This window comes from Pezoporus wallicus, unplaced genomic scaffold (assembly GCF_028554395.1).
Source record: "Pezoporus wallicus isolate ANWC-B61680 ecotype Strahan unplaced genomic scaffold, APGP_CSIRO_Pwel_v1 scaffold_7107, whole genome shotgun sequence".
NCBI lineage: Eukaryota > Metazoa > Chordata > Aves > Psittaciformes > Psittacidae > Pezoporus > Pezoporus wallicus.
Window position 1 is genome coordinate 7,002,772 of NW_026642114.1, and position 25,951 is coordinate 7,028,722.

Below are 25,951 nucleotides of genomic sequence, written 5' to 3' on the forward strand. Positions count from 1 at the left end.
GGACGGTTCTAATGCAGGCAGGTCTGCCTGCGTGCCTGTGGGGATGTGGGGAACGGTTGCAGGCAGGGGAAGGCGTGACCTGCATGGAAAATGCCAAACAACTCCAGACGCACACAGACATAGGCGCACACACGCTCACAAATCTCCGGACCGAGATAAGGCGGACAGCGGAGCACTCGGAAGGAGGCAAAGCCGTCCCCTGCAAACCAACCGGCAATCCTCCACACCAAACCCACCAGCAAACCCTCCTAGAAGCAAAATGAGGTGAGTACCTCCGCAACGGGCTGACCCCGGCGTCCCGCATGCCGTGGTTTCGGGGCACGGCCGAGCAGCGGGGCCATCCCGCTGGGGAAGGTTTCCTTCTGATGACCGTGGCTTTGGTTTCCCCATCTGCAAGCGAACCAGGCGTTGCTCATGCCTCAGCTTCGTGCTGCAGCCCGGTTTGTGTGCCAGCATCCCGGCAGAGCTCAAGGAATCCTCGGGTGATGGGCACGCAGGCGGGGAATACTGCTCTGCCATGGTCCATGGGCAAAAGGTGCGAGAGAGGCTGGGTTTCTGTGTACACCATGGTCATTTATCACCTTTAGGTGAGGGTAAGATTTTCCTGGCATGAGAAAATAGTTTGATGTCGTTTTGTCTCCCCTGTTTAAAGGGAAACCAGTGAGTTGCACCAGCAAAAGGCCCATTCAGGTTGAGGAGGAGATGCCCATTTTCACCAGCCAAGCATCCAGCCCCATGCATGTACCCTGTCCAGAGGAGAAACAGATTTTCCCTTCGCACATTTTTGTGGTTTCAGACAAGCTGTCAGAAAAAGGCATGTTCAACCTCACTGTGCTTGAAAGAAAAATCAATTCAAATTTCTCAGCTCCTATTAGCTTTGGTTTGTAATGAAGAGCTGAGAACAGTGATGGAACTACACAAATGAGTCCCAGAAATCTATTGCCCTGGTTTTGAAAGAACGCAGGTTAAAAATAATCCACTAACAGTGCTTCAATTTCCTCACCAGCATACGCAAATCAAGCCTGATTTTGAAACCAGGTGTACACGTACATGTGAGCAGTTCCAGTGCCTGTAATACACACCTACAAGTCTTTGCCAGGCCTTAGTACCTTTTTAGAAAGCATAACTTTCCATCTTTAATGGCTCTAATTTCCTGCATGTTTCTTTTCCTTTCTGCACTCCACTGGGTTGTAAAGTGCCAGAGGTCTGCTCCTCTTTCTGAATCCCATGCAATGGCACCAGCTTTGGTGTCTGGACCACATCACAGGCAGTGTTCTCACCTTGCACAGAGAAACATGTGGTTTATGCTCACTTTCATGCTCAAATGGAGCTCGAGGGTGGTGCAAAGTCAGGTGGACTGCCACTGATTTACCTGTCCTTTCTGCCCTCCTCTGGGACAAGAAAGTTAGTAAAGCTGGCACAAACTCTTCAGGCTAAGATTTTTTAAAAGCTGAGTTTGATGACAAAAGATCTCTAAGGACCGCGACCTCTGTGCGCTTCTCCATATGGGATGAGTGGTACCCTAAGAACTGAAGAGAAAGAAAAAAAAGGGAAGAAGAGAAGAGAGAAGAGAGAAGAGAGAAGAGAGAAGAGAGGAGAAGAGAGAAGAGAGAAGAGAGAAGAGAGAAGAGAGAAGAGAAGAGAAGAGAAGAGAATAGAAGAGAAGAATAGAAGAGAAGAGAAGAGAAGAGAAGAGAAGAGAAGAGAAGAGAAGAGAAGAGAAGAGAAGAGAAGAGAAGAGAAGAGAAGAGAAGAGAAGAGAGAGAAGAGAAGAGAAGAGAAGAGAGAGAGAGAAGAGAAGAAGAGAAGAGAAGAGAAGAGAAGAGAAGAGAAGAGAAGAGAAGAGAAGAGAAGAGAAGAGAAGAGAAGAGAAGAGAAGAGAAGAGTGAGGAGATGAGAGGAGAGGAGAGGAGAGGAGAGGAGAGGAGAGGAGAAGAGAAGAGAAGAGAAGAGAAGAGAAGAGAAGAGAAGAGAAGAGAAGAGAAGAGAAGAGACGAGAAGAGAAAAGAGAAGGAAGGAGAAGAGAAGAGAGAGAGAGAGAGAAGAGAGAGAGAGAAGAGAGAGAGAGAAGAGAGAGAGAGAAGAGAGAGAGAGAGAAGAGAAGAGGAGAGAAGAGAAGAGAAGAGAGAGAGAAAGAGAAGAGAAGAGAAGAGAAGAGAAGAGAAGAGAAGAGAAGAGAAGAGAAGAGAAGAGAAGAGAAGAGAAGAGAAGAGAAGAGAAGAGAAGAGGAGGATAGTGGAGCATAACATGCTGGGTTGCACTGCTGGGGACCCAGTCCATCCTTGCCCAGCTGCAAAGATGTGTGTTGTTTATTGAGACCTAACAATCCCGATTTGGCAGGATGAGGCAAAGTGCTAATAATGATACTTAGCAGTTATTGCCATGATACTTTCATTAAACTGATTTAGAAAGCATCATTATTTTATTAAGCATCCTTATGTTTATTCTTCCATTAAATGAAGATTTGCCCATCAGAGCCCCATTAATTAAAGGAGGTGTTGACAGTGGCTGCTGCTCCCAGAAGCATGAAAAACACCAAGCTCATGATGGTGCCTGGAGCTGAGAACTGTGGAGGTGCCTTTGCATCCTGTGTGGCACCTGCATCATCCACCTTTCAATGGGGCCAACGTGTAGCTCCCACCCTCACGTCCACCTCCCTGTGGCTTGGCAGAGGGACTGCTCCTGGTGGCAGAGTGCTGCACCTCCTCTCCCAGATATTTGGAGTGTGTGACCTTACACAGCCTGCTTGAGACCTCATCAGTTTTTGGCATTGCCAGAGTTTCATTTCATCTCCTCACATATGTTTTCCAGGTACCCTATGACATGGGCCTTTTGTGCCTTGCTAATCTACACAGTGGATGCCATTGAGCTGACGGACATGTTTGGGGAGATCCAGTCTCCCAACTTCCCAGATTCCTATCCCAGTGACTCAGAAGTGACATGGAACATCTCTGTGCCTGAGGGATTTAAAATCAAGCTGTACTTCATGCATTTTGACTTGGAGTCCTCCTACCTCTGTGAATACGACTATGTGAAGGTGAGCTGTGATATCATGGGCAGATGGTGGGGTAGACAGAAGACATGTTTGGCCAGCTAAGAGAGGGTAGTGCTGGAAAAGCTGGGAACAAGCCAGTTTTTCCCATTTACCAGACACAGGAGTTATCAGTCCAGGGGACAACAGGGAGAGCACATGTAAGCTGACAACATACTATTAAGCTAACAATGAATGGGACACCAGATTCAGAACTTACATACAGAGGACAAGATTTCTGAAAATATTTGGGCACCTCATTCTCATTGGACCCAATGGGATTTACATGCCCATTGCTGATGAACTCCTGTGGCTAAACCCCCAGCCTGTGCTACTTTGATACCAGCCACATGCAAGGAGGATCCTTGAGTTGGGCATTCTTTGCCAGGCCATGGCCGTGGAGCAGCTTGCAGGCTCCTGAGACACCCTTTCCAGCCCCCAGGGATGCCAAAGGTAAAGGTTAGACCTGAGCTTGAGGCTGCTCTCCTGCAAGCAGAGCTTCCCACAAGCTGCAAGGCGCAGACCCAAAGGCTCCCTTGGGTTTAATGCAAACCCATTTCAGAGCCGAGATACAAATTTTGGGGCCACTACTGACAAATACTTGCAGCACAGACAAGCTGTGGAGGCTCCCAAGACTTCTCAAGGCCAAACCACAGAAGATTTCAGTCTGATTCATTGCTGGGCAGAAACCCATCAGAAACTGTGGTGGGCCACACACTACAGTGCCACAGAGAGCACCCTTGCCTCTTGCACTATAGGTCTTTCCAAACAAAGCCCTCCTTTGTACCCAGGACAATCCCGAGTTCTCCATACCTTTGAACTTGGTCAGGTCTGGTGTTTTCTAGTAGACTAGCATAGCAAGCAGGTGCTTTCTAGGTTTGCCTGGCTGAACATGCCTTACCCCATTGCTCGGCACAAGCCTCACCCCGCTCCTCCGCACAGAGGCAGGTGGAGGTTGCAGCCAGGTCTGGAACCACAGAACTCAGCCCTGGTGCTGGCTGCCAGCTAATTGAAATTATTGTTTTATTCTTGCCCTAGTAAAACAAAGCAAACATTTGTAATTTTTTTTTTTTTCCTCTAGAATGTTGTTCGCTGCTTTAATTTCCCCTTTGTGCTGGCACTCGTTCTGCTACTAACAGCTCTCATTGAGGTTTGATTAGTTCTTTCTGCTTCTCCTGGATCTTCTCCAAGCACAAGGGCCAGGGACATATATAGAGATATATTGCTTTAAAAAACCCAATAAGCTCAAGGAGCGGATTTCTTGGAAACTTTCCCCATTCCAAGCTTTACCCCTCCTCCCACCCTTCACCCCCTGCTCTTTTTTCCTTTTTCATAATTCTCCCTGTTATTCGGCCATGGTGCCAACTTGGCACCATAGCTCTCCCTGCCGCTGGATTTCCATAAGAAGGCGGTATTTTTCACAGGGATTTAGATCTGAGCTGTATAAAACTGCCTGGGGCTATAACTCAGCTTGCAGAGCCTTCACCACAGAATTACCTTTGAAAAGTGCTAAAAATGGATGGATTATGAGAGACCTATAGGCTACTCTGCTGGGTAGGGATCCAATCTTGATGCTGCTAAACCACCAGCTTAGAAAATGTTAAGGAGGGCAGCAAATGACTCTGTGGCTATTTTCCTCCCTGTGTTTGTGTGCTCAGCCTCTGTCTGCATCAGTGCAAGACATAAAAAGTGTCATCCTGCTCTTTGACGGAGGCCAACAGCGCATGACTATAGAACATAAGTATAGAGCCAACACACATAGGGGCTTCTCTGTAATACTGTCAGTCCCAGTGAAGATGCTCAGAAAGCCACAGAACACATCTCTGTGTCAGATGGTGCTCAATGGATTCCCCTCCATGAACTTTTACCATTGCTTTCTGAACTCATGGGTGACTTTAATCTCTGCAGTATCCTCTAGGGGAGAGCAGCACAGGTTAAATATATGATTATATGCCTCTGTGTGTGTGTGAAGAAACACTTTCTTTTGTTTCTGACCATGGGTCTGACTGAGGTCTCCATCAGGGTCTTCATCATCTTGTCTGCCATAAGAAGGAGGTCAAAATAAGGGCTGAACAGCTCCAGTGCAAGGTGGGGGTCCAGCTCAGGATAGGCAGAAAGGTGCTATGCCCTGGCCTTTGCTTTCCGTATCTCCTTGGTTGCCTATACACCCCAGTTCTCAAGCAGTGTGGAAAGTCATCCTGAGTGGCAAGCTCAAGGCGAGCTGAGCTGTAAACCCATGCAGATCTCTGCCTTCGGGGTGGTCTTCAGAAGGGAACAGTTTCCAGAGCTCTGAAACAATGGCTAATTAAAACAATAGCTGTTTATTTATATATATATATATACACACACATATGCGTGCCTGTGTGTATATATATAAAAAGATCATGGCTCATAAAAAAATGCTTATAGATCAGGAAGCTTGTTTGTGCAAACGGGGATGGCAGAGAGGGGTACTTCAGTAAGGAAGTGAGCCAGGAGGTACAGCCAGCCCAAAATATCCATCCAAAGAAGCCCCATGCAGGTAGGAAAAAACAGCCATAGACTGTCTTGGGAAGCCAGTTGGAGACAGCCTTTCCCCAGGTTGTGGATGGCTGCCCTCAGCCATGTGCCAGGTCCTGGGGATGGAGAAGGAGCTGTCATCTGTGCTGGGCTTTTGGCTCCTGCCCTCTGCCATGCTCCTCAGTAGGCTTGCCCAGCTCATTGCTGTCCCCAGAGAGCTGATTTGGGCGTTCCTCATTTGTGGGGGGCCTCACTGTGGTTTGCCCAGCTGCTTTCTGGTGTTACCCAGCACTGAGTGCTTTTGTACCCTGCTCTCCAGCACTGGCTCAGGGCACAACAAAAGCCACAGCTGTGACTGGGAAATTGGGTTAAGTGACCTGACTAGCGCCACTGAGGAGCCCTGTGGCAAGGAGCTGGGAGATGAAGTCACAGTGGAGCATCAGATATGGGAGATGAAATTCTGACTTCTGAGGGGCCTTCCCAAGTAAATCCCCAGGTTTATTAGGGAGATCTGAGCCTAGGGTCCTGTCCATGAGGTTGTGCACATTGCTCGGTCAAGCCCTGGAATGAAATCAACCCCTGAGGGCTTGGCGGCCAGCTTGGCACCAGTTCCTTGGTTGAAGTGAAGGTGGGACCTATAGTGAGAGGTTTTACCCCAGTCAGACTATGGCAAATCCTTGATGGCCTACAGTGCTCGTGAGGTTACATCTCTTCACCCCAATCCCTATCACTGAGTCCTGATTCAGGGAGACACATGCCTGAGACCTGATCGTGTCCCAGGGAGGATCTGTGCCATCCAGTGCTCACACAAACAGGACTCCTACTAACCCCATGTGTGTGTGCCAACGAGCTGGCCAGGCATCTTAGGCAAAACCAGTGGCTGCAATAAATTTGTGGGTGGCCAGAGGCCCAGCTGAGCACAGAAGGCAGTTTTTGCCAGCCCCAGTGAGGGGCTGGTGAGAGGAAAACAGGGGTCTGAGCCAAGCTGGGAAGACAGGGCTGCAGGCAGAGCACCAGCTAGTGCCACCACCCCAGGAAGCAGTGCTCGGGAAGGAGAGCGGGATTATGTGATGTGATGGAGCCACATCTCCCTGAGGTTTGGCACAGTGTTTACGGTGCATAGCAGACCAGCTTTGCATGCAGTGTCCTGCGCTCACAGTGTGCCATCCCCTGCCACGGGTGATTCCCGTGGGGCAGGGCTGCGTGCCATGATATTCTGAGCACTCAGCAGCATTCAGTGCTCAACACAGCACTGACAGCGGCCATGCAGGGCCAGGGAAGGAGATCGATGCTGTGTTCAGGGCAGTGCATGCCCAGCCTGGGGCTATGAGAAGAGGGCACAGGGCCTATTCACACCTTCCTCTGCTCAAAGGAGGAGGAAAGGGCACAGATGGGGAGTTAGCATGAACTGGGGGAGGGTCAGGAGAAGAGCATCTTCTTAAAGGCCTCAGTCAGGGGGTAATCCATGCCCCAGGGAAATGGAGTCCCAAAAGCAGCATATAAAATCCTGAGAGGCAGCTGGGAGGATCTAGGGCTTTGTTGTTCACCTTTCCCATCCTTTTGGCTCTGCACAGAGAGTGTGGTGGTACCTGCCACCCCCTGCACAGCTGTGGACCAGCAGCTCCATCAGCACCCCACCATCCTGCCTGGGCTCTCGTTGCACCTCCCCAGGAAGGAAAGAAACCAGGTTATGTGGGTGCAGCAGCCATAGGAGGGGATGGTCTCCAGGCACCGAGCCAAGTCGACAGCAGGGGAAACCAGCATCATCCACCTTCCCCCATGGCACGGCTGCCATGTATGTTCCTGTGGAAATTCAGGTGCATGTTTGCACATAAAAGGACCCTTAACGTCCATCAGGAGGAGGATGCATGCATGTTGAGGAGAGGATCTTTAGGAGACATACGTGGAGGTTCCTGTCTCATCCTTGCTTCATTTCCAACAGTCAGCAGCAGCATCAGTCATTTTGCAAAAACCCCCCATTCATCTGGGTGTTGGCTTTTTGTGTGCACTCTAACTGTGAGGCAGTGAGACCGGGACTGTTTCATGCCCTTCCCCTCTCTGAGTGTATCCTCCCCATGTCATGTTCCCAGTGTCTTCAGCCCAGCGCTGTGATTTCTCTGCCTAATGAGCCATTTATATATATTACAAGTGGTATGTTTGGCCTGCATCAGTCCAATTAGTGCATTCCTGGAGGACTGAAGTGGGGGTGGTGGCGTCTGCATTTCCGTATTGCCGGCTGCCTGCTCCTCTCTAGCAGCAGACGCTGAACCACAGGGCCAAATTGCCCTTGGTGCTCCTGGTGTTGCGTTAACCCACCCACTGCAGGAGGCATTTCTGGAGCATCACTCACACCCCGGGGCAGCACCCCAGCTCCTGCCTCAAAGGGGGAAATCAGTATGGGACAGAAGGGGACACATGGCTTGAGTCACCATATCTCTTAGCCACAACCCAAGCCACAATACAGGCGGGCAGAGCCACAGCCAACGAGGGACCCCCATCTGCCTCCATCCAGAGAGACAGAAATCTTAACAAGAGAATAAGGAGGCAGGCAGAAACAGGGCAGATGGCAAGAGGCAATGGGAAGGATAAATTTAAGGCACGAGAGTGTCACTATATTTTATTTTTCAAAGGAGGATTCTTTCAGCGTATTTTTATAGGGAATTTCTCTGCAGCAATTGATATTTCCCTCAGGGACACATCTTCTCTAGTGAAAACGTCGACATCGTGACCCGAGAGGGAGAAACTCCAAACAAACAACCAGGATTTAATTACCAGCTTGCTCGCTGGATGTAAATGATCTACAAAAAAGTATACAGTCCTCAGCAGCACCACCAAATATTAACCAGGGATGATGACCTCTCTGTTTAGTTTACTGCTGGAGGGCTGTCTCTGCTCCCTGGGGCTCGGGGCATGGGACCCATCACAGATAAGAGGCCTTGGATACCTTCATCAAGAAGTCCACAGCTCTGGGGCCTCATCCTGCCAATCTGGGGCTGTATCCAGGGATGCTGGTGGCAGTGTTGGGGCTGGACCCATGGCAGGAGCATCCTTAGGTCAAGACATGGGGCACAAGGGCAGGTTTTGCCATTCCTCAGTGATGCTACGCTGCAGGTCCTGCACCGACCAGGGCTGGAGGAGAGGGATGGGAGCCCACATGATGGTCCATGTGTCCCTGCAGAGGTGACAGCCACCAGCCCTGCCCAGAGCAGTTGGCTGGAAATTGCTCCTTCTCACAGCTTCCCTTAAGAAAAAGCAGTTCCTGCACAAAAGGCTGCATGCCACGTGCTTGCGCAGCCAAGACTGCATGATGGGGCCAAATGCCGTTTTCCTTTGCTTTTAGTGATGGCGCTCCCGTTTGTCAGTCTGAAACACTATTTCATTTCAAAACAAGCTTTCTTTCAAATTTAAAAGAGTTTCTAAAGCACCACAGTATATTTCAAAGGGATTGAAACCAGATGGATCCCAAATTACTTGTTTTCCTTTTTTTTTTTTTTCCCCAGAACACTGTTTCACACAAAAAAAAGCTAAAATTCAATTGGGTTTTTGTCCCAGTGCAGGCACATGTTTTTTCTCCGAATTCTCAAAATTTATCATCGGAAAGTCTCTCTCTCTTTTCTGGCCAGCTCCAGCTTGTATGAGAAGATGGAAAATATCTGGAGGCAATGTCAAGGCATGCTGAGTTGCCATTTCCATGTTGGCTTTCCCTGGTGTGAGCGAGTTTCCGCCTGCTTGTTCAGCCCTGGGAAATTTCCCTTTCAGCCCCAGACCCTCCTGAGCCAGCGCATCCCGAGGGTATCCAGGAGACAGGGATGAAGCCAGAGGAGAGTCTTGCCTCTGAGGCCATGCAAGCTGAGGATGGTGTTTCAACGCCTCTGGGATTCCATGGGTCCCAGAGCTGGCGGCTGTTTCCCCAGGCATGTGCTGGGGGACTGCATGCTTCATAATGGCCTCAATAGCACTGGCTTGGCACCAGAGGCAGCAAACTGCTGTGGTGGTGTTCATAGCATTCCTCAGACTAGGGGTTATTCATATTTATATTCATATCTCCTGGGGGAAAGCAGGCGGGATACTGGGAACCAGCTGGGAGAGGTTATGGTTGAGACAGGGGTTGGAGATGAGATGTACAGAATGAGTTGGGGTCAATGCTGAAATGGTCCTGGAGAAAATGGCAAGGAAAAAAGAGGAAAGGGAGTTTCCGGGGGAAAACCGGAGGGTTTTCTCCAGGGGTTACAGTGCTTTAAGGCACAGGTGAGGCTCTGCTTTAAAGGGACACACATAGACACTAGTGAGCATGCTGATGTGCCAACATGACACACTGGCCCATTGGTGCTCTGCTGTAGCCCTCCTGAGTGCATAGATCAGAGTCCAAAGGAGGTCTGGAGCCAGATAGGGACCCTGGGTGGCAGGGACAAGACCCAGCTGATGCAAGCCAGCCCAGGGGACAGAAGCACCATCCACGTTACAGCTCCTGCTTTGAGCTGATGCAGAACCAATGGGCAGGGGCTTCTCTGGGATCTCAGTGCCCTCCCAGCAGCACAGCCCTCATGCAGATGCTGCTGCACAGATCAGCATTTGGGCCAAGGGAGGAGGTGAGGGGGAGTGTCTCAGGTGCCAATAGGTCTGAGTGGGAATGACACTCAGGGCTGATTTTCACACCCTTTCTTCCCACCACCTGGCTACATCCTCATCCCACTTCCCAAACAGACTCCCTACCTGCATCCTCCCCCTTACACCCCCGAGCTCTTCCTTATATCCCAGATGCTGCCTGCTCTCATCATCTGCTTCAGAAGCTCTGGGCAGAGCAGGCAGAGTCCCTGCTTGCCTGCAGAAGGTGAAGCGGATGCAGCGGGAATGGTTGGAAATTGCTGTTCCAAAGGTGGTCTGGGGAGGGCCAAGGCAGCACAAGGCTGAGCAGGACAAGGCACCCAGGGGCCCAGAGCTGCATCCTTAGACTGTGGCTGGCAAAGGCTGCTGGATGGGCAGCCTGCCCCACAGAGATACTGCAGAGCCCTGGCAGGGAGCAGGCTGGGGAAGCACAGGCAGAGATGTGAGCTCTGAGGTGCAGAGCATGACTCCAATCCTGACCTCCTGCAGGAAAGCTCTCTGGCTGGCAGACATCCAAGCCCTGCGAAGCACTCACCCGTTCTTTCTGCTAACAGATTGAAGCTGAGGACCAGGAGCTGGCAACCTTCTGCGGCAGGGAGACCACAGACACAGAGCAGGCTCCTGGCCAGCAAGTGATCCTGTCCCCAGGGCCCTACATGGGCCTCACTTTCAGGTCTGACTTCTCCAACGAGGAACGCTTCACCGGCTTTGATGCCCATTACACTGCCGTGGGTAAGAAGCAGTTCAGCTTGCAGGACCAGCCTCTTAGGGTAGCAAAATAAATTTGATGGGATCATACCCCAGGCCAGCCTTGGGGACCCTAGCAAGAGAAGTCCTTGTATGCAGCCCTTGGGCCATATGGGACTCATTGGGTGCCATATGGGACTCATTTGGTGCCATATGGGACAACTAGCTTCTCAGTGTTGTGACAAATGTCACCACAAGGTGTGACATGTGGAGGGCTGCAGGGTGACCTCCCTTCCTTGTTATCTTCATCCTAGATGTGGATGAGTGCCTGGAGAAAAGTGATGAGGAGCTGGCGTGTGACCACTACTGCCACAACTACATTGGCGGGTACTACTGCTCCTGCAGGTTCGGTTACATCCTCCATTCCGACAACAGGACCTGCAAAGGTACTACCTAGGCACAGCTTGGATGTGGAGATGGTCACACAGAGGGGTCCCTGAGGAGGCAACAGACCTACCAAACACATGCAAAACTGCCCTCTTTCGCTGCCAGAGCAAACAAGTTGCCTCTTCCCCTACACACCAATAGCATGGGACTGAAGAGTGCCTAAGGCCTGTAGTTCTCTTGTAGGGAAAGGAGATGTGGTTTCTCCTATGGGCTGTGCTTCTCAAGTCAGAGACATTAAAAGGTTTAGTCTTAGCTTTGAATCTGCATCATGTAGATTACCTGGGATTAGCTCACAGCCCAGGACTTCTATGCCACAGGCATATCTGGAGATTGGCTGGGTGAGGTCCCCCTTGCACAGTCCCATATTTGGGTCCAGCAGACCCCAGTCCACTGTGAGGGCTGCTGAGTGGTCAGGGCTGGGATGCGGCTGGCAGGGTCCTGAGAGAGCCATGGGTGTATTTCAGTGGAGTGCAGCGACAACCTGTACACCCAGAGGAGCGGGGTGGTCACCAGCGCCGACTTCCCCAGCCCCTACCCCAAGAGCTCAGACTGCCTGTACCGTATCGAGCTGGAGGAGGGTTTCTTCATTACCCTTAGCTTCGAGGAGAGTTTCGATGTGGAAGACCACCCCGAGGTGACCTGTCCTTATGACTACATCAAGGTGAGCTGGCCTCTGCACACTCTTCCCATCCCACACTCCTGTCACTTCCCCAGTGCCCTGGTGATGGGACGGAAATCATCCTTGTCTACACACTAGTGCACAAGTGACCCCATGTCTCTTACCACATCTGATTTTGACCCTCTCAGCCAACAGTGACCCTCTTTCAGTTCACATGTCCCCAACACATGGTGCTTAAATCCCACTGACCCCACCACAGCCCCATTAGCCAGCCTCAGGGTGAAGCAGTCCTCAGGGATCAAAGATCCCCCTCAAACCACCCACTCTTCTTTGCCTTGGCAGATCAAAGCTGGAAATAGGGAGTTTGGCCCTTTCTGTGGAGAGAAGTCCCCAGGACGCATTGAAACTCAAACCAATAGCGTTCAGATCCTCTTCCACAGTGACAACTCTGGAGAGAACAGGGGCTGGAAGCTGTCATACACAGCTATTGGTAACTGCTCATGCTTTCCTCTGTTTGCTGGGCTTGGGCAATGGGAAGGGTTTTATAAACCCTGCAGGTGGAGAACATGAATTTGGTGGTCCATGATCCCATCTCCAGAAAGGGTCTGTTACAGAAATCATATGAGGAGAGGAATAAAATAACAAGGAACCTCCTTTCTATTTTTTTCCCTACTCAAGATGAGCTCTGAAACAAGACCACGTTGCAAAGCAGAGCATATTTGGGCAGGATAATTGCACAAGCTACTGTTAATAGCTCCCAGCTAATATTTGGGCTAATAATTTGGTTTTGCCCAAAGCCAGGGTATTACATCTAGAGGAAACACTTGGAGCCTCCACTTCTTCCAGGAGAAGAGTCTGGCTGACCAAGCCAGTGTAGGCTAACAGCAAGAGCAGGGCAGGGATGCTCGGACTGCACAACATGAACTGGGTGGCAGAGCTGGGGCTCCACTTCCTGTTACTGATTCAGCTGAGTTTTGGTTTGCTTCATTTGCTTTTTATTCAAAGGAAACCCTTGCCCATTGGTACAACCACCAATCAATGGGAAAATCGAGCCTTCCCAAGCCAAGTACACCTTCAAAGACCAGGTTGTCATCAGCTGCAACACCGGATACAAAGTACTGAAGGTATGGGGTGACCCTGTGGAGCTGGGCACCTGGGTAGGAAAGGATGGGATCCTTCCTCCCAAAGCCACTGCATCTCTGGGAGAGTGAACGTAATCCACATACACTTACTTAATTCCCAGGGGCAAGGAATAAGCCTCCTCTGAGAGCCACCACCTTTGCTTTCCAGAGGAAGAGAGGAGATGGCTCCTTCCCAAGCCACCCTCCAGCATCCCTCCAGAGCTGCCAGTCTCACAGAATGCCAGGCTTGGCACCTCTGCCAGGGAAGAAGTCAGTAAAAGCCCCAGGGGAGCTGCCAGAACTGTGCCTGCTCTCCACCTAGGCAGGCTCTGGCTCAGCTTTCTGGGCAGCCCTGCAGACCAGGAGGTTCTCTGGGACTTTGGAACAGCTTCAGCTAGTCAAGGGGGCTGGGATTTTGGCAGGCCCTCGCTGGGAAACAGCTGGGAGCCACAGGGAGTGCGGGTGACTCACGGGGTGGCTGTCTTCCCTCCAAACCAGTAGCCTGCTTTGACTTCCAACATGGAGCTGGGTATTTCTCTGATCTCTTCCCAGCCCCATCCTTCATGCAGAGCTGCCTCCTGACCCATCCCAGCACCTAGAATAGGAATAAATGACTCCAGGGTTTTTTGTGTTCAGCAAGTCACTGAGATGCGGGCAACAATAAAACTTTTCAAGATTTTCATTATGATTATATTGCCATATTTAGCTAGGAAAGTCCTCCTCCAGGAGGGTCTGGATATAGCTTGACTTAATCACCAAGAAATTGGCAGTTTATGGAGAGATTGATTTTCTTGCCTTGTACATTGATAGTATTTTTTTTGCTGGCATCTTCTGCACAGGATAACCTGGAAAGTGATTCCTTCCAGATTGAGTGTCTAAAGGATGGGACGTGGAGTAACAAGATCCCTATCTGCAAAAGTAAGAACACCCTTCCCCACCCTGCCAATGTCCTGCTGAAATAATTTCATGCTAAAGGGAGCTGCCTTGCCAGAGTGGAGTTCCTTACTCAGAGACTCAAACCCAGCCAGAGAGGCTACGTAACTCTGCAAAGCTCTTTTGGCTCATTCTTGGGTAACAGAGGGGCTCGTTCCAAACGCCACAAGCAGGAGGTTGGTGCTTTTATTTAGATTACTCGTATAACTTGATTTGCGAGCCGCTTGGCTCTCTCCTTCTCAAAGAAAGAGCAAGCCTGGCTCTCGAGAGCTGGGTGTGTTGGATAAATCTGACATAACTTGGGGTAATCTAATTCCTGGTACAAATTTCCTTCCCAGTGGAGGCTACTAAGACCCAGGGTGTTAGGTCCCAGGCACTAGCCTAAACTGAGTGCTGCTCAGCCAAGTGAAAGGGAAAAGTTGCCCAAATATTTGCAAACCTTAAAAACAGGAGAAAAGGGGAGAAGAAAGGAGATGCCATTTGAAAGGACAGGTGATGATTTGCATCACCCCTTCTTTCATCTAACCCAGCTCCTCTGTCAGCTCAGGCTTGGCAGATGTACCCGATAAGACATTTCTCCTTTCCCCCAAACACCCCCAGCCCTCAGGAAGGTGCTCACTGCTGCTCAGCCTGCTGTGAGGCTGTCCCAGAGAGGAGAAAAGGAGTAAGCACACCCAGAGAAGGTCCCAAGACCTTCCAGGAGAGGCCAGATGAGATGCTCTAAGGGGATGTTGGGATCCAGGCTCTCCTCATCTGGGGAGATCCTTTTTCTTTTAATGATATTGTGGATCTTACCTTAGAAGAGCATTTCTGGAGCTTTAATTCATGTTTTCTCATTCAAAATGAAAATTGTGAGGCTCTCAGACCTGCTAAATCAATTTGTATCTGAAAGGGCTCCTTAGAAATTGTGGGGTCAGAGATGCCCCTGCCCTACCAAGGAAATCCCCACTCCTACAACTCTTACTACCAGTCTCCCATTGATTTTACCCAGCTTAAACGGTGATCAGATGAAAATTGGCATTGATCAGAAAAAAAAAAGAACAAATATTTTTAATCCCAGGAAGTATTATTTTTTTTAAATGATTACCTACATTGCTCGAGACGGGCTGGAACTGATCCCTTCTTGTGTGGTATGACTCACCACACTAAATTTCTAGGACTTTTTGGGGAAAGCCAAGAAGCCCCTAAATGGGCAGTGCAGGCCTCCAAAGTGCAATGCCTCCCACCTCCCCAGGATGTGTGGGAGAGGCAGGGCACAAGCAAAACCAGTTTTAGAAAGCAATGCAGAAAATAGAAAACTTCTCAGCCAAGGTGGATAAAATCCAGCTCCGTGGCCTGGCGAGTCTGAACACAAACCAGTGACAGCCTCTCCCAGCCCCTGTCCCCAATTTGCCCTGGGCAAGCAGAGCAAGTAGGTCCCCGGCACAGCCCTGGCTCCGCCGGCACCCGCAGCACGCTGGCACGGCTTGCTGGACTCTCATTAATGATTGCTGGTGTTTTGGGGGCTGGGTTTCCTGCATGCCTCTTTCTGCTCATCTACTAATTGGGCTTTCTCTCTGCTCTCCTCCTTCCCCTCTGCTTTCGGTGCAGCTGCAGATAGAGCCGACAACCAGACAGAGGGAAGAGCCGGCTCGGAGCAAGTGGCCGCGTGAGGCTGGTGCCGGCTGCGCCGCCACGACGGGCAGCCTGTCTCAGTGTCCCTCTGATCTATCCGGTACCGAGGGCATGTCCCCTTTGCCCCTGGTCCGGCTGCCAAACCCATCTCTGCGGCTTGTCTAACTGGCATGGCACTCTTAATCCCCTGCGTCTGGTGCTTTCTTAACTCCATCTCGAGAAGGGGAAAGAAATTTGGAATCAATTCCCTTTCCCTGCTGTCACACTACTCCACGGGAAGGGTGCCTGCCCAGCCCCATTGCCTGGGGACCGTGTGCTGCCACCAGCTCCCAGCACGTCCTCTGCATCCCTCCCTCTCCACTCAGATGCCTCAGCCAGCCTGGCTCCCCCCTCAAGGCAGCCGTTACAAAAGGAGCGCAGCATGGCCGCCTGGTTGGTTGGTTGCTTGTTTGGATTCAGCCTCCCGCTGCCCTTCCTCCCTGGCTGCCCTTCCTCCCTGGCCCAGCATCACAAATAAGAAACACTCCTTCCTTTTTTCTCTCTGAGAGTCCTGGTGCCTTTCAAGCCCTCTGGGCAAGGAGGTCTGGAGGATGGGTTGGCATCACCAGCCCTTTCCTGCACACATCGAGCCCTGGCTCCAGCACAGGGGGATGGATGCTCCTCTGCTTCTCTTTGCAGTGCTGGCCCAGCAGAGGCGAAGACAGTCTGGCCTCAAGCTGATTGCAGCTGAGGAAGGTCAGAGCTTTGTGTCTGGTCCCGCTCATGTCCCCAAGAGCCATGGGCGTGCACCCTTGACTCCCCAAGGCACCAGAGGCTTCACTGGGAGGATGCTGGAATGTGTTCTCTGTTCCTACAATGACACTAATACTAAATGGCCACTTTCCTGAGGGAAAAGTCTGGAAAAGTGCACGACATAAACTCCCTGTGCTCACCCTTTCAGCAGGACCCAGGACACTGCTGGAGTAACACCTCTGTGCAAGAGCCCATTCTCCAGGCATCAGGCCTGCTGCAGGCCTGGGGGACACAGAAGGAGGGGATGCACTGTGCCGGCCAGTGGATGCTGCCCTGCAGCTATAAACAACCCCAGAGCAGATGTGGAAGCCGGGCTGGTCCCCCAGTATCCACTCCCTCCTTCCTGCAAACCCAAGCATCCCCCAGTTCCTTACAAATGCCCCATGGTTTCTGGTACCATGGCACAGGAGCACGGTGCACCCAAGTACCCTGGGAATTGAGCAGGAAAGCTCAGTCAAGGACCCCTCGGTCTGGAGAGGGCTCTGTGTCCCCTCCTCTGTCCCTCTGCAAGGCACAAGTGCCCAGAGCCTCTACCCAACCTGGCTGAACCCACACACCCCTGCTGTCCTTACAGTGGGTGGAGGGCACCCTGGTGAGCAGTGAGGTCCAGAGTTTCATTCATCCAAGCAATTAGGCAATCCTGAGCATCAGTACATGTCCCTGGTCCAGGTACCACTCCTAGTGAATTCTCTCTTAGTTAGCCTGGATCACTGTGTAAGGAGTTCTGCCTCCTGTCCCACCCCCTTTGCATCCTGGAGCACATGGAGACCCACAGAGCTCACATCATCCCTGATCCATAGGGCCTGCTTTGTGCAAAGTCACCCATCCCCTACTCAACCTCTCATCTTAAATGTGGCAGAACTCAGCACCACATCTCCCAGCAGGATCAGACCCCAGTTCCTGGACAGGGCAGAGGGAGGTTGCATGGCATCACCTGGGTGTGCTGTGAACTGTCCCCAAGGCAGGGAGCTGCACTTTCCATGGCTCTGGTGGATGAGCGGCCTCTCAGCTTTGGTTCCTTCCTGGAGTGGGTGGCACAAGCCCAGTTCAGGGGACAAGCTGGGAGTAGAGGCTGGGCAGGGCAGGGCACTGTGAGGGATGTGGGGGAGAAAGGGGACCATGGACAGGTCATGGGGAAGGGAAATGGCGACCTTCTCCATCATACCCTGAGCCCACACCAGAGATGGGTGAAGCAGAGCCAACCTTGCCCATGTCCTGGGGGGTGGAGCAGATGAGGTCTCACGAACATCTGCTGGCCTCCCAGACCAGTTCAGCCACACTGTCAGTGTCCTTCATCCCCTGCCATTGCAGGCAGCCAGAACCACGGGTTGCTTAGCCTGATCTGCAAATGCTTATCAGCACTGAATGGTGAGCAAGACCCAGAGCAGGAGGGATGAGGCCATGCACTCAGCAAAGCCTTGTGCATAAAGGAGCTCCCCTGATGCATGGCATAGGTTAGTGAATCAGTGCCTGCTTTTCCCTGCCAACCATTGCCTATATCAGATACAATAACATACTTTGGGACCATCTCCCAATGGATCTCACCTGCCAGAGCAGGTTTCTTCCCCTTTCAGCGGTATAGCACAGATGTTGCACTAAATGAAGTGCACAGGAGGGGCTCCCAGGGCTGGGTTCTCCACCAGCATAAGTGGTGTTCTCCATACAGCCTGTGGGTGAGATGTGCTGTTGGTATTCAGCACTATTGCCTGCATGCCCTGTCTTTGCAGGGTGGAAGTGTTGGGTGCTCAGGAGGGTGGGCTGCTCTGGCTGGGGATAGCCTCCTGCTGCCATCTGAGACCATGTCAGGCTGTGCCCCCTACAGTGCCCTAGAGAAATGGGGTACAGGACTATGCAGGCCCTCATTCTGCCCCATAGGACCACCATCACATGCCAAAGCCCAGCATTACTGTCCACTGGCTGGATGGGCACCCAAGACATAGCACAGGCCTCAACCCCCCTTCTGTGTTGGCTTTCAGTTGCTGACTGCAAAGCGCCGCCGGAGCTGGAGCATGGCTTTGTCACTTTCTCCTCAAGGAACAACCTGACCACCTACCGAGCAACCATCCAGTACCACTGCCAACATCCCTACTACCACATGGCCCCCAACAACACCGGTGAGCAGTGGGACTGGGCCACATCCCCAGGGCACGGTGTGGGTGGGTGCGTGGCCATGCGTGTGTGTATTTGCAAGCGGGGGAAGCTTAGGATGGCCCCTCTGGGATGCTCTGCAAGCAGTAGGCTGTGGATGTAGCTTACACGCATCGTACCCTGCATCTGCACTGCCTGGATCGTGAGACTGATCACATCCTGCTCTGCAACGAGGTAGGATGGGAGTTACCACTGTCTGGTGCTTTGCATGTTTCACAGCCTCAGCAGAGCAGAGTGATTGTTTTTCTGCACTCTGCCTTCTTACTCTGCCATCTGCTCCCTGCAGCCTATGGAATTTTCTGTGTGTCTGTGAAAGGAGATGCTGCAGCAGAGAGCAGCAGGGCCAACAGTCTCAGAAAGGGCTCCTCCAGAAGGCTCCTCACCCCAGCAACCAATCGTCTAGCATAGCCAAAGCCAAAGAGACAGCAGTAGGATCATGGCAGAGTTTCCCCCTAAACCCCTGGTCCAGAACCACAGAGACACCACAAAGTGCTTTGCCAAGCATCCCAGGTCTCTACATCTTTCAGAGCTAGCTCTTCTTCCTCTCTCAGCATGCAAAGCCAAAGGATTTCCTCACATTCCTGTCTCCCTGCTTGTATCCCCCCTGCAATACCTGCTGGCCCCATGTGTCTGGTCCCAGCGTCCTGCATGCATTAGCAGAACAGGCACTGGCAGCATTACCAGAGCAGCACTGCCAGCCAAGGCTGAGGGCACAGCACAGCCCTCCAGACAACTCAAGGCAATGAAACTGAGGATGTGGCATGTCCATGGATGCAGGGCCGCCAGGGCCGCCCAGGGAATGGAGCACAGAGGGTGTAAAAGGGAGCACATCTGGGAGCTGGCCAACATCTCATTGCAGAAGACACCCCTCATGCCAGAACCACAGCCCAGCTAATGCTTTGCTCTTTTCCAGCCACTTACACGTGTGATGCATCAGGGGTATGGAGGAGTGAAGAGCTGGGGACCAAGCTGCCATCCTGCCGACCAGGTACTAGTGCTGGGGGGGCCAGTTCCCATGGCAAGGGGTGCAAGGCAGGGATGTGCCATCAGAGAATGTCTCCCCTCCCGATGTGACATATTGTTTCTCTAGGCAGGGACCCTTCTCCCTGGTGACCATGCAATATGCCTTAAGTATATGTATACAACTGCTCCGATGTATGGACAGGAAGGTGGTGGGGTCAGAGGCCTCCTGCTGTCCCAGCTGGTCCAGAAGGTCAGGATGCAGTGGTGGCACTGGACAGCAGTGATGAGGGCCTGTCTCTCTGTCAGTAAAGGGCAGCAGTGGGTCATAGCCACCCCATCTGTCAGGGCTCCCCAGGCTCCCTACTCCAACAGTCAAGGAAACCAGGAGCCCAGGACAGAGCCATTGGCTGTGTTCAACCCTTAGTATCACCGGAGATGGCTTCAGCCAAGGGCAGAGCATTACCTGCCCCAGCACCACTGGCTGTCAGCTCCCATTAGCAGTGTGTCCACATGCAGAAGCAATTAGCACCTCTCCAAGCCTTGCACAAAAACCCAGCCGCTTTGCAGGGAAGGAAAAGTCCCAAGCCTTTGAGCAGTAGCAGAAATGTTTGCAGCCAGCAAGTTTCCAGGCCAGGCGCCCATTTGGGATTAAACAAAAGTCCCTGGGATGTTGGCTGGCCATAGCCAAGCATGGGGCCAGCTGCAGCTGCCAGGGGGGGGGGGGGGGGGGGAACGGGACGGACAGGCAGTGCTGGAGGCAGCCCTGGGTGCAGCTGCAGTCTGATATGCAGGAACAGCTCTCCAGAGAGGTGCGGGGACCCAGCTGCCGTGGAGCTGCTGCCGCCACAACCACCTTGGGGCTGGGGAGGCTCAGGCTCATGGAGGGTATCTGCTCTTGCCCACACTGCACAACTGCAAGGCCAGAGGAGGGACCCCCTCAGATTCCCTACATCTCATGGAGGTCTGAGATCAGGGCTGTGGCTGCTTTTGTTGCGGTGGCTGCTCCCTGCATCTCTCCTTGATGTTTCAGCCTGAACTAATTTGAGCTGGGAGCATATGGGGACATCTTTTGGGGCCATAGCTGCTTTCATGGGCCACTTCCAGGCCTCCTGATTAGTGACAGAAGTCAAAGAGACTTCGGGAAAACGGAAAATCCCAGAGAGAGGGTGATGCTCTCCTGAGATTGGGATCTGCAGGCTGCAGCTGGCCAGCTGCTCTTCAGATCTTCCCTGTGTCTCACGCCACCTCCCCATCAATAGGAACTCTTCTTCCAGGCCACTCTGTGCCTGCCGCTGCCATTAGTGGGAGCATTTGCAGCCTGGTCAGCATTTCTGATATGTAATTTAACAGAATAAATATTTGGCTGGATGCACTTCCTCTAAAACCATCTTCCTGGGACAGCCATAAGCTTCGGCGCAGCAGACCAGCCGGGCCGGGATGCAGGAATTATTTGCCTGAGCACATTTTCTATTCCTTGCTGCACTGGGAAAGGCAGGGGAGTGGAGCACATGCAAAGACACTCACCATGCTCCCTGCCCTCCCTGCAGGAGTCACAGTTTTCCTAGCAGCAGACCCCAGCCACAACAAATCCATGTTAGCAGCTCTTGGTGTTCCTGCCCTGGTTGCAGGGTTGACTTTTAGCCCAAATCCAGTCTTGCTTTGGGGCTTTGTGTCCCCACCTTGAAGCACAAGCGGCACTGGGGCAGAGTCCTGGCACTTTCCTCAGAGGATATGGGTTCCCCTTGCAGACATGGAGGGATGAGACCAGGACATGAGCTGCTGCAGCACAGGACTCTCCCAGGAGTAGAAGGGCAAGCTGGATAAATCTGCTGGAGGCAGCCTGTCATTGCTCTTCAGATATTGATTCTAGGTCTGTTGAGGAGCTGAGCAGAGGGATGCTGGTTTGGCTGCCAGAACTGTGAGGACTTGAGATGCAAGAGTAAACCCCATGGTGCTAGGCAACATCCCACAGCAGAGACTTCCCCAGCCACAGCTCCTCTGGGAGGGCAAATGCCATGGCCATGAGACCACAGACCTCATGAGAGGTCTCAGAGCAAGGGGTGAGGCTGGGCTGATGTCAGGCTTCAGTCCTCTTCCAAACGCTTCCAAACGGCGTTCTCCTGGGTTTCTTGGCACACTGAACAGGAGCCAGGCAAGGGGCTGAATGGTCTGGGAAGAGCATACTGAGGATGCGGGATTACTCATTTGGCCTTTCTGCTTCTGAAGTGGTGTGTATCCAGCCAAATCCCTCCAGAAACTGAGCTGCAAAGTGAGGAATTGCAAAGTACAGGCTAGCCTTCAAGCCGTCTCCTTGTCCCACTTACCAGCTCAACTGTACAACTCTTAAGTACAGCCCTGTTTTACTTCAATCCAGGCTTGGCAGAAATCATAGCATCAGAGGTGACACCTGAATTAAGCTGCTTTCTGTCAACCTCTACTTAACCTACTCACACCTAGTCTGCTGCACAGCATCTAAGGCAGCCTGTATTGACAACTAACTCCTGAGCAGGCTTAGCAAAGTTTCACCTAAAATTCTGCATACACAAATATTTTAACCTTTCCCTAAAGAAGGGGGGGAGCGAGTGAACGAGTTACCTGACTGGGTTTAAACCATGACACCAGGTCTTGGAGATAGCAGTATTCCTCCGCTTGCCCTTTCTTAAGGAAGCTGGTAGCACCATGTCCTCATCTGGAGCACAGATCACATAGATGTAAACCAAGACTATGATCTGATACCTCTTAACATGCTTGAAGTCCCACCCTGGCTCACGTGTTTTGCTGAATCCATGCTTGACTTCAGTGTTAGGAGATCTGGTACAGCTTTGGGATAGCTAACCCTGGATGAAAGCCTCCAAGGCTCCGCAGTGTGCTGTACACAGTTCTGACTGACCATATTCATGCCCAGTGGGCAACAGATCACTGCCCTTTTCCACCCCTTTTCCAGGAAGGCAAACCACTGCCACTAAGAATGGTTCCATCAGGGAAAGGAATACCCAAAAGAAGCTGGGGTTGACTTTAGGAAGCAAAACACTTCAGGAGGACAGATGTGTTCCTTTTCCAGACTAACTCCAAAGACCTGTTAGTGTAGGCAGTGAGGTGTAACATCCAGCCTGCTCAAAGCTCTGAAGTGGGCAGTAACTGTCCTGTCCCTTTTGCCCGCAGTGTGCGGCCGGCCGGCTCGTCCTCTGCCAGGGATCATCAAGCGCATCATTGGCGGGCGGAATGCAGAGCCCGGCTTCTTCCCCTGGCAGGCCCTGATTGTGGTGGAGGACATGTCCCGGGTGCCCAACGACAAATGGTTTGGCAGCGGGGCCCTGCTCTCGGACTCCTGGGTGCTGACGGCTGCCCACGTGCTGCGCTCCCAGCGCCGGGACAAGACTGTCATCCCTGTCTCCAAGGAGCACGTCACTGTCTACCTGGCCCTTCATGATGTGAGGAACAAGATGGAGGCTGTCAACAGGACAGTAGAAAGGATCATCCTCCATGAGGAGTTTGACATTCAGAACTACAACCATGACATTGCTCTGGTCAAACTGAAGGAGAAGGTGACCATGGGGAACTATGTCATGCCTGTCTGCCTGCCCCAGTTTGAGCATGAGCTGGAGGGGCCTCACCCCAACACACTGGGGCTGGTGGCTGGCTGGGGTATCTCCAACCCCAACATCACGGTGGATGAGATCATCAGCTCGGGCATGAGGACATTGTCCGATATCCTGCAGTACGTCAAGCTGCCGGTGGTGCTGCACGCAGAGTGCAAGACCAGCTATGAGTCACGGTCAGGGAACTACAGTGTGACTGAGAACATGTTCTGTGCCGGCTACTATGAAGGTGGGAAGGACACTTGCTTGGGAGACAGCGGAGGAGCCTTCGTCATCCAGGACCCAGGAACCCGGAGGTGGGTGGCCCAAGGGCTGGTCTCATGGGGTGGCCCAGAGGAGTGCGGGAGCAAGGAGGTCTATGGTGTGTACACTAAAGTCTCCAACTATGTGGACTGGGTGGAGAAGAAAACGGGCTCCTCGGAGAGGTGGACATTTCTAGACCCGGAGCTGGAGAGATGAGTAACTAAGCAGCCTGCTGCCACAGCTCCCTTTCTTTTGTTGTTGTTTAATGTGCTCCAGACTCTGGTCTTTCGCAAGCAGTAGCCACAACGCTCAGTGCATGCCAGGCCTTTGCCAGCCCTCCACATCATCTGTTTTGCTTGGTCCCACATCCCTTTTCTTGCACTCCTAGGAAATGATTGCTAGGGAGCTGGAGGAAGGGAGCGAAGGGCAAGATCTCAGCTGGCATCCTCAGCTTGTGCTGCCCATCTGCAAACCTCACACACACTCCTGGGGAGCCTACCTCCAAGACAGGACAAAGGCACAGCAATGGAGGCAGCATTTCCCTGCCACCAAAGCTTTGGGCTGTGCAGAGAATTATCCCCATACCTGTGCTCTCCAGCCAGATCTTCCCATCAGATGCAACTGCAGGAGCTGCAGAGGCTACAGACAGTGCAGAAAACCCAGCTCAGCAAGCCTGGATCTCACAGCCCACCCCCCCGCCATGTAACACCTTTTCTGTGCAAGGTAGGAGTAGTGAGACAGCCCTGAGGATTTGCTATTATTTTTGTTTGCAAACAAACATCCCTGCCTGATGGCATCTCAGGTGATGTCAACCTGGCCCCAGGGATGTAAGCAGGTATCCCCGTTAGCCCTAAACTTCAGCCATGGCTGCCAAGGCAGCACCAGCTCAAATGGGCTACCCTTATCCCACCATGTGGGATGGATGCCCCACAGAAAACACAAAGACAGGGAGCGGGGTTTGGACCCACTGTCACATTCACCTCCAGCCACTAGAACTTCTCCAGCCCTCTATCACCTCAAGCCCTCTCCAGTCTTCCTCCAGACTAGCACTTGGAATGGTTTCCAGCCACAGCAGTCCTCCCAATGGAAGTTTTCCAACACATGAGACAGCATCACACCTGCTGTACCTAAGCAATACTTATTTTCAGCAGAATCATTTCAGACAAAGTGTCCTTTCTGTGTTTTCACCTCTTTTTTAGGGGCCTGGGTAGTCCTGTATGGCAGTGCCTTCATTCTTTCAAGAACCTCATCCTTTCTAACTGCTTTTAAGGCCATTGGTTTGGCTGATTTACAGGTTGTTGATGGTGTTCAGTGTTTGTTCTAATAGGATCCACTGGCCTATTGCAGATGTCCGAGCCATTCTAGACTTACCCTATCTCATTTATCACACAAGAAGTATTCATATCTTCCCACCCATTCTCCATGGTCCCCACAAACAAGTAAACCCACCAAGGAACAAGTTCAGGTGAGCTGGCCCTCCTTCAGTAAGGACAATCTCCTTCACTTGCCAGCAAAGCTCTCCTATAGCTGTAAGCCACATGCAAAAATTGCCTGCTGTCCTCTCTGCATGCCTGTAGCCTTTTTTGGACCTCTCCTCCTCCTCCTCCTTTGGTTTTGCCATGCAAAGAAGGAGTGAACAGTGAATGAACCACTCAGCCATTTTGGTATAACCCAAAAAGCCATTTGTAGAGCATGCAGAGGAGCACAAGGCCTAAAGAAGGTTAAACTTGCAGACACGCTAAGAACTGTACTCTTGGCTATGTCATGTAACTGCAAGGTATTTTTATATATACATACATATATATATTACTTTTTGATACTACATTCTGAAAAATATCCAATGTCACATAAGGATGGTTCTGTGTAACCTTTCTCCTGAAACAAAATAAAACTTTGATATGTACTGAGCTTGTGCCCTGAGGCTTTTATTCCAAGAGGAACATTACGTTGTTTGCTAGTCCCTGCCACACGCGCCTGTGCTCCCAGGGGGATTCTCACACCGTCCCTCACCCCAACAGCTGCTCAGCCATGGCCTGCCCAGCTTCATGGGCTGAGACAGACCCCGACCATCCAGGAATACAAACTACAGAAGATGAGATTCTGCCCTTCAATTATTTATAACCTCAGCACTTCACTCAAGATAGGGACAGTGGCAGCAGGAGAGTGCAGCAACCTGTTCTCTGGGAATAGCAATTAAATCTGGGTTCAACTGACATACAGAAAGAATAACAGATATGTTACTTTTGCTTTAAAAAGGGTGAAGAATCAGCCCTTCCCCACTAGATGTTGGCTTGAGTGCATCTTCATAGCAGAGACTCCACAGCAGGCAGATGGGAGCTGAGTTAGGGACATAGCTCTGCCCAGCATCTCTTCTCTGCATCACAGGCTGTGAAAATCCAGCTTGAAATCATGGGCACTGTTTCCTACCATGTGTCTGGATACCGGGCTGGGAGATGGGTTATTGATCCCTATTTTCCTGCAGCACAGAACTGAAATAGCAGCACTGGGCTCCTCTGAGTTGATAGCAGGGAGGAGGGTGGTGGGTCTGGCTCACTTTCTCACAGTCTGCTAACATGTCCAGAGACATCTGAGGGATGAAGGGGAGGAGAGAGAAACACTGAGATCAGGGTATGTTTCCCTGAGCATTAGA

The 25,951-nt window shown here is 51.7% G+C and overlaps 1 protein-coding gene across 2 annotated transcripts; it reads left to right on the forward strand.

Annotated features, from left to right (window-relative positions):
- Window positions 1-25,204, forward strand: MASP1 (MBL associated serine protease 1). 2 transcript variants are annotated; one of them, XM_057427435.1, is made up of 11 exons: window positions 1-264; window positions 2,812-3,037; window positions 10,690-10,867; window positions 11,137-11,268; window positions 11,734-11,930; window positions 12,231-12,378; window positions 12,894-13,012; window positions 13,849-13,927; window positions 18,325-18,462; window positions 19,410-19,484; window positions 22,622-25,204. In XM_057427435.1, exons 1-11 carry the CDS (start codon window positions 44-46, stop codon window positions 23,515-23,517), a joined length of 2,409 nt encoding a protein of 802 aa, XP_057283418.1. In that variant the 5' UTR covers window positions 1-43; the 3' UTR covers window positions 23,518-25,204. The 2 variants fall into 2 exon arrangements, with proteins under 2 accessions (XP_057283418.1, XP_057283419.1); XM_057427436.1 differs by lacking the exons at window positions 18,325-18,462; window positions 19,410-19,484; window positions 22,622-25,204 and adding an exon at window positions 15,533-16,096 and having other exon boundaries at window positions 8-264.
- The last annotated feature ends 747 nt before the right edge of the window (window positions 25,205-25,951 follow it).